The sequence below is a fragment of the Camelina sativa genome, chromosome 5 (assembly GCF_030686135.1).
Source record: "Camelina sativa cultivar CO46 ecotype springtype chromosome 5, ASM3068613v1".
Classification (NCBI taxonomy): Eukaryota; Viridiplantae; Streptophyta; class Magnoliopsida; order Brassicales; family Brassicaceae; genus Camelina; species Camelina sativa.
This window is the reverse complement of record NC_141884.1, coordinates 21,173,094-21,181,905: the sequence shown is the minus strand read 5'-3', so window position 1 is coordinate 21,181,905 and position 8,812 is coordinate 21,173,094. Positions and strand designations below refer to the sequence as shown.

The window sequence follows — 8,812 nt, the reverse complement described above, 5'->3', positions numbered from 1 at the left end:
ACTTTCGAGATATCGTTTTAATCCCGAAGTTTAGTTTGACTTTTTGATAAAATAGTAAAGTTTCGTTGACCTGACCATTTCAAGCACGTCGTTAAGTTTCTGTTAACGGAGTTAATTTTCCGTTAACAATATCCGTTTAGTCAAATACAAGATATATAATTTTATTTTCTAATATTTGTTGAAAGCGTGACGTGGTCTATTGGTTAAGGGTGGAGATTGGTTTTCACCTGCCGCGGATTCGACTCGGTCTGGACGAAGGTTTTTTTGTTTTTTTAAATAAAAGATATAACGTGGTTTCGAACTCGAGACATCAAAGCCGCCAACAATAAAGCGTAACCACCTACGCTAGGTAGATTTATTAACCATTAATGAAACACAGATTCTTATATCGTGTATTATATGTGTTTCTTTAACTTCTTCATTGACAAAATCATCGTAACCTGGGGATTTCTCGGGCTTTCGGTTAATAACTTCTTCATTGACAACGTTTGTTTATAAAGCAACATTTCATTACAACTCCTCGTGCTGCTTGGCAAATCGACCCCTTTGGTCATTCCTCTGTCCAAGCATACCTCCTCGGAGCAGAGTTAGGGTTGGACTCTTTGCATTTCCCGAGAATCGACTACCACATATAATACGTTATATAAAAATTTGTGTTTCATTAATGGTTAATAATTCTACTTAGCGTAGTTGGTTACGCTTTGATGTTTGCGGCTTTGAGGTCTCGAGTTCGAATCTATGTATTATATTTTATTTTAAAAAACAAAAATACTTTTGTCCTAGCCGAGTCGAACCCGCGGCAGGTGTAAACCAAACTCTCACGTTAACCAATAGACCACGTCACGCTTTCAACAAATGTTAGAAAACAAAATTATATATCTTGTCTTTGACTAAACGGAGATTGTTAACGAAAAATTAACTCCGTTAACAGAAACTTAACGACGTCCTTGAAATGGCCAGGTCAACGAAACTTTACTATTTTATCAAAAAGTCAAACTAAACTTCGAGATTAAAACGACATCTCGAAAGTTCATGCTTTTTTCGTCCCAAATTTGAAAGTTGGGGATTTTTATGGCATTTTTTCCTTTATACATTCCTATTTAAAATGTTTTTTTTTGCTCATTCTGTAAGAGAGTATATATGTTTCTCACCGTTCTCTCATTTAAATGTCGGAATCAGCTGTTGAATGCTAAAAACAGAAGACGATTACAACATATATTTAGCTATAAACTATGGATCACCGGACTGGAGAACCAAAGCACCCTCGGAAGATCCAAATTTGGAAGCCAATGAAGTGAATGCCAGGTTATGAAGATAAAACAACTAAACCATATAATTTAAATGATTCGTAGACTGTCAACATCCATTATGAAGCAGGGTCTTTTAAGATTAGAACTTGTCACACACACTGTGTTTGCAATGGGATCTGCATCAGCTAATTTTCAAATGCTTATATATCAAACATTCACTTCTGTTTCTCGACAATGTCAAATGCTTGGACTGCAGAAATCTCTTCTTGGCACTCCCTTGAACCCATCACAATCGACATCTTCAAAGGGAATAAAGTGTCTTTCATGAATTGGATCAGAGGTACAGTCTTTCGACAATAAGAGAGAACCAAAATTTCTTACAGAAATCTCCCGCTACCCGCTTCAATCATGTGTCCTACAGTCAGTGTAAGTGAGTGTAGTTGTTTAACTTGTTAAAGCATATCCAACCCACCTCTATTTTTGCCTCTAAAATCTATTATAGAGTAATTTTTGCTACAACTCGCCTATATTTCTATCTCTATAATAGAAATTGATATTTTTTTCTCTATATATATAAAAGAACTCTATTTTTCCTTTGTAAATAGAGTTAAACTATTTTATTTACAAAATAGTCTTTTTAATCTTTAGTTTTTTTTTATTTAGGACCAAAATAAATAAAATAAATATTTTTAAGAACTAATAATATAAATGTTTTTAAAAGTTTTAGTATAAATATATATTCTCAAATATTGAGACTACCATTTGCAAAAGATAATTTCTATAAATTTCATAAATATATATAAATAATAAATTGATTATTTGTGGGGAAAATACACTAATGCTGATAGTTAAAAATCTAGTATATTTTGAAATATTTGTATGTTATGATGCTCTTTATAATAATAAATGCTTAATTTAAATAAAAATAATAATTTTATGAAAGTGTTACAAACATTTAAAGTAAATGAGTCAGTTTGCAATTTTTATAAATAAAATGTGTTAATTGTAAAATAAAAATAGTATCTATTTAGTATATTCTTTTTTAGAGAAAAAAAAATAGATAAATCCATTGGAACAAAACTTACGTCTATTATAAAAATACTTTAAGAGCATCTCCAACTCATCTCTATATTTGCTTCTATATATAGAGCAGAAAACTATAGCAATCTCTATTTTACAAGCAAATTTACTCCGACCCAACTCTATTCTCACTTTTAAAATAGAGATTGTTATATAATTTTTTCTATAAATAGATTTATATTCTAGATCTAACCGGCTTGCTACTCACGCTCTCTACTAACTGCTTCTCCAAAGCTTGCTCCCCTTTTATACTCCTGAGGAGACACCTCTGACAGCTCACTAAACCTAGGTGAGTCGAACCTCGTCATTTGTCAGTGTAACAATGAACCTGTACACTGAAATACACGACAAGGAGCTTGTGTTGACCAGAGATGACCGTTGCCAAACTTCGAATCCGTCGTGGGCCTGATTTCTTAAGTGCTCGGCCCATAATCCTCAATTATGGTCCATTAAGGAATTGGATCGGCACTTTACAGTCTGAGAATTGAGTAGAATCAATTGTTCTCGTAGTTGTCAAGTTGTACTCGGTTGCACCAAAACAAACAGTTGTATTTTAGTCGAGAATTGATTAGAATCACTTGTTCTCGACTCTAAATCAATTTTTTTTTGGGTGGAACCGATGAAGTTGCCTCGTTAAAGTACATTTACTCTTCATTGCCTTCCTATTTTGAGTACCTTTGGTTTATCTTTTCCCTTCTTCTTCTTTGGTGATTGGAGGGGACTCTTGATGCGATTCAAAGTCTTCTTCTTCCCTTTCTTTCTCCGAGGTAGAATTGGTTCTGGAGGTGCCGTTATTAAGACATAATCATTGGTCCTCAAATAAGTTTACCTTCTAACTGGGTTAGGCCCTGTTTGATATTGTTCGGTCCACCTCCACACTTGAGTACCAAACATTGAAACTACAAAACCTTCAATATCCTTACTGATATCCATGATTGCTGCATAGGCATGTTTACAATTGGTGAAGAAGTACGTGTTAAAGATTGGTGTGAAGTATGTGCACGTAATTTAAAAGACACGGACACAAAAGTACACTGGAGATCCATGTACGAAGTTCGGTCACTATTTCTATAAATGGTGGAAGAAGGTTCAAATTCTTCGTAAATCTATTATTTCTCGACCATTATGTGATTCTTGCAAGAACCGTTGTCAAATGAATATATATAACATAGGCAACCGCATAGCATGTTCTGTAAAATGTTTTTTAAAAACTCTATATCCTTCTCAAGATAAAGTGACGTTACTCTTTTTACTTCAGTTTGACTTCTTTATCTGTTAAGCGCTTGCTTTGATGATGTAATAAAAGAAACTTTATTCTTTCTAAGGCACTAAATCTTTCTTATTGCAAACTCGCACACACCTTCGGGACGATATGACCACGATTTGGCCAAAGTGCATAACCTTTCAAACAAGTTATCAAACATGTATATTTATGTTGCTTTCCAAGAAGACAGTGGTGGAGTCTCTGAGTCCTTGTAAGTGATCATGTTGTTGTCATACCGTTCTCCTTTCACGGAATCCGGCTGAGCAATGGCTTCAAGCTCAACCATCTCTTCAGGAGTGAGCTTCACGGATAAAGCTCCAATGTTTTGGTTCAAGTTTTGGATCTTGGAGGTTCCTGGAATGGGACAGACGTCATCTCCTTGGTGGTGAACCCACGCGAGAGCTAGCTGCGCAGGAGTGCAGCTTTTCTTTGTCGCCATCGCTTGGACTTTCTCGTAGAGAACCTTGTTGTTGTCAAGATTCTCCTGTTGGAATCTCGGTAGACCCTGTGACAGAGCAATATCAAAAAACAGAAACATACTAAGATGACTACAAATCTTGGAATGTGATCCAAAGAACTATCATACAGTGTTGAGTTGCGGAACAGAGAACTGAATCAATCAAGTACTTGCCTTTCGATAGTCATCTTGGTCCAGATTCTCGACAAGCTTGGGTCCGGATGCAAAGAAGCCTCTTCCTAGAGGGCTATAAGCTACAATCCCAATCCCTAGTTCCCTATAGAAATCAAAGGAGACAGGTTATAGAACTAAGCATGTAAACGAAGAGCAAACTATTCTAATTCCTCACACCTGCAGGTAGGAATGATATCATTTTCCACGTCTCTTGACCATAAAGACCATTCTATCTGCACAGCGGTTAGCGGATGAACAGCATGTGCTCTTCTGATAGTTGAAGCTGAAGCTTCGGACAAACCAATATACTTTATTTTACCTTCTTCATCTAGCTTCTTCAGTGCTCCCATCTTCACCGAACCCATAAGTTCAAGAAAAACAAAGAGCAAACAAAATTATAAAGGAACCGAAGTCAGAACAAGAAACAGAGGAAACAGAGCAATATGGATAAGTAACATTGTACGCAAGTTGGAGTAGATTCAAATCAAGAAGCTATATACCGTGACTTCGATGGGAAGAGTGGTATCAATTCGATGCTGGTAATAAAGATCAATAGAGGTAACACCAAGACGTTTTAAGCTTGCTTCACAAGCAAACCTCACATACTCTGGATCACCCCTAAAACCAAATTTTCCATCTTCAGAAGTAGTGATACCAAATTTTGTTGCCAACTCCACTTTCTCCCTCAGCCCATCTTTCAAAGCCTGCCATCAAAAATAAAAAAACAAAGCTTGATGATTGATATTAACCCTAAACCAGCATAAACCCTAGCTCTAGTCGCTGATTGGTTACCTTTCCCAGGAGCAGCTCGTTTGTCTCGGGACCGTAGATGTCAGAGGTATCGAGGAAAGTAACGCCGGCGTTGATGGCGTGACGGAGGAGAGCGACGGCGTTAGTCTCAGGTGTTGGAGCACCGTAGAAGGCGGAGAGACCCATGCAGCCAAGTCCCTGAGCCGAAACCTCAAGGCCTTGGCTCCCAAGCTTTATTCTCCTCACTCTGCAAGCTTCCTCTGCCATTGATGAATCAAATCTTTAGAAGATTTAAGAAAAATATATGTTTTGGTGAATTGAGAAAGCAGATTCGAGTGGGATTTTATAGGGGAGTGGAGTGGAGTGGAGTGGAAGATAAAACAACGATCACCGCCTCGCCATTACTGACAGTGTTCTAGAGTTTTTGATTAGTCAAATAAAGAAAGCAAAGTGGACAAATTCAAAATTGTAGTCTTCATTCATCATTTGTATGTATTATTGTATATAAAAAAAAGAGTTGTTAAATGATCAAAAGGAATATAAAAGTTCTATAAACTTTGACGTCATTGGTGATTTCATATCAGCACTAATCAGGCTTTGATTTCCAAAATCATTTTAGTACGTACGTGCTTTGGAGTTTTAAATTTGGACCGCTCGAAGAAGATTCAAACAAAGACAGTAGTTGGAATAATCATTAACTATATAAAATTTGTTGTCTCTTTGGGACGCTTTGCAATGAAACTTTACTGATCGTGAAAACAAGGATATGCTCGAGTAATCATCTCACTTGCCCTCTCACTCCATCCAAATCTCAATGATATTAACCACGGATCAGAGGTCAAAAAAAAAAAAGACAAATGGATGAAACCGAGTATAATTTTTTTGAAAACTTGCACTTTCCAATTTCAGTTCTGAAGCCATAAAATTGAATAATTGATCACAAAGAAAAATATAGAAAAAGCTCTCACCATGCCTTTGTTTAGTTATATAGATTACACACAAGCCAAATTCATTAGTTCATTCAAAGATCGAACATACGATTCTTATGCCTGTGTCTTTAATCTTCGGGAGTGATTAAAAAGGGGAAAATAAAAACAAGATGATATTTTAATGCATGGATGAATGAATCATTCAACAAACTGTACTAGTAAGAGCATGCACTAAAGGGTGTGGCTCATTTAATGTGAACACATTGTCAAACCACTCGAGCGTCCCCCAAATTTCTCCATTCTGGCGTTTTTCAATCGCAATTTCCGCACACCAAATCAGTTTCTTGTTATCGTCAGACACATAATCCACCCACAAAATCGCCATTTTTCCACAATGATCCGCCAATTTAACCTTGTCAATAGAAATAGGCAAGCTAGGCAATCCTTCTAAACCCTTCAAAGTTTTCCATAATCTTTCTTTCGGATTATACCAACAGATCCTACAACCATCACCACCACCAAAACAGTAGAACACATTCTCTATCACACAATAAGATAGTGACCATCCCCATCTCATATTCATGGATAAGTCTGCCGACCTCCATCTACTTTTATGCAGCTTGTAAGTCACATCTTTTGCCTCAGACCTCACATAGATGGTTCCTTCATACCTTGCACTTTGGTACTGAGAGCCTCCGCATATCTCTTCGCTAGGGATCTGTAAGAACTCCCAAGTTTGGGTTTTCGTATCAAAAACCTCCATCCAGTTCGTTGAATCGAGATTGTAGAAGCCTCCACTAACATATATTTTCCCATCAAGGGTGCAAGCAGATGGGCACATGCGGGCCACCAGCATGCTTTGAGCCTCACGCCATGTGTGAGAACGAGAGTCCATGACCATAACTCTAGACGAAGCATTATGGTTTATTCCTCCGCCAATGGCGTAGATACTAGGACCAACCACTGCAACACCAGGAAGGTATATAGAGGAAAATTTGGGTGATGAAATCGGGACCAAAACTTTTCTGGGGCTATTTGGTCTCTGGCAGAGAATGAACCAACATAATAGTTGGGAATCGGTACAGAAACTCAAGCACACATAGAGAGAACTCTCGGTCCGGCCCAAGAGGGTTCGAGTTTGGTAAAGCTCCGTTGAAGCAATGAGAGAACGAAATCTCTTAGAGACTAAGGAGAGAGTTGGGTAGTGGATTCTTGAGACGCAAGCTAAGCACTTTAAGAGCATATCATCAGGAAGAATCATATCTCTTTGAATGGTTGGCTCTTCTCCATGATTCATGGTTGTCTTTAAGGTTTTTTATCTTTAAAAAAATTAAAATTATCAAAAACATAGAAAAATATATAAGGGTGCAATTACATAAATGTTGAACACTAGAAAATATCCCACGCGTCATGTTGCTTTAAAATTGATATAGTAAAATATGATAAATATATATATGAAATGTTAGCTGATTTAAATACATAGACTTTTTATATTAAACTATAAAATATCCCACGTAATATGTGGGTTTAAAAATGATATAGTAAAATTTGGTAAATCTATATTAAAATGTTTAGCTGCTAAATACATTGATTAATTTATAGTAATAAACTAGAAATTATCCCACGCGTCGCGTGGCTTTAAAATTGATATAGTAAAATATGATAATATATATAAATATATATATATATGTATATATAATGTTTAGCTGCTTTAAATACATTGACTTTTTTATATTAAACTATAAAATATCCTACATAATGTGTGGGTTTAAAAATGATATAGTAAAATTTGGTAAATCTATATTAAAATGTTTAGCTGCTAAATACATTGATTATTTTATAGTAATAAACTAGAAAATATTCCACGCGTCTCGTAGCTTTAAAATTGATATAGTAAAATATGATAAATATATATATGAAAATGTTTAGCTGCTTTAAATACATTGACTTTTTATATTAAACTATAAAATATCCCACATAATGTGTGGGTTTAAAAATGATATAGTAAAATTTGGTAAATTTATATTAAAATGTTTAGCTGCTAAATACATTGATTAATTTATAGTAATAAACTAGAAAATATCCCATGCGTCGCGTGGCTTTAAAATTGATATAGTAAAATATGATAAAATATATATATATATATATATATATATATATAATGTTTAGCTGCTTTAAATACATTGGCTTTTTATATTAAACTATAAAACATCCTACAAAATGTGTGGGTTTAAAAATGATATAGTAAAATTTGGTAAATCTATATTAAAATGTTTAGCTGCTAAATACATTGATTTATTTTGTAGTAATAAACTAGAAAATATTCCACACGTCGTGTAGCTTTAAAATTGATATAACAAAATATGATAAATATATATATGAAAATGTTTAGTTGCTTTAAATACATTGACTTCCTATATTAAACTATAAAATATCCCACCTGTTGTGTGGGTTTAAACATGACAGTAAAATATGATAACTATATATTAAAAATGTTAAGCTCCTTTTACATACATTGTCCATTTTATATTAACTAAATGTATCATTTATATTAAATAATTATTTTTCAAGACAAATTTGCTTTATCATAAAAACTGGGAAGGTATATAAGTTTCTATCATAATGAATTGTCAAATGCAGCATAAGACTATAAATCCTTGTTAAAAATAATGATTAAAATAAATAGACAACACAAATGAATATTTATAGAAAAATGATGACTTCGGAATATGTATCCCCTATATAATAAACGGAAGTACACAACTGTTTTTGTGAATTATATAATTTTATAAGTTGGTTACAAAATAGGTTATAAATTAAATATAGGTTGGTTACAAAAAAAGGTTATAGATTAATTGGAATCCATATTTATATGAATACACTTAAGAATATTCCAATGATTAATACA

At 34.4% G+C, this 8,812-nt stretch overlaps 1 protein-coding gene and 1 pseudogene across 1 annotated transcript; both read right to left on the bottom strand.

Moving 5' to 3' along the window:
• Nucleotides 1-3,627: 3,627 nt before the first annotated feature.
• On the bottom strand, nucleotides 3,628-5,452 carry LOC104787098 (putative aldo-keto reductase 6). The gene is made up of 5 exons (XM_010512612.3): nucleotides 5,018-5,452; nucleotides 4,726-4,929; nucleotides 4,403-4,575; nucleotides 4,226-4,328; nucleotides 3,628-4,099 (listed from the first exon to the last, which is right to left on the bottom strand). Exons 1-5 carry the CDS (start codon nucleotides 5,240-5,242, stop codon nucleotides 3,761-3,763), a joined length of 1,044 nt encoding a protein of 347 aa, XP_010510914.1. The 5' UTR covers nucleotides 5,243-5,452; the 3' UTR covers nucleotides 3,628-3,760.
• A 476-nt stretch (nucleotides 5,453-5,928) lies between these two features.
• LOC104789326 (F-box/kelch-repeat protein At4g23580 pseudogene) lies at nucleotides 5,929-7,201 on the bottom strand (annotated as a pseudogene).
• Nucleotides 7,202-8,812: the final 1,611 nt, after the last annotated feature.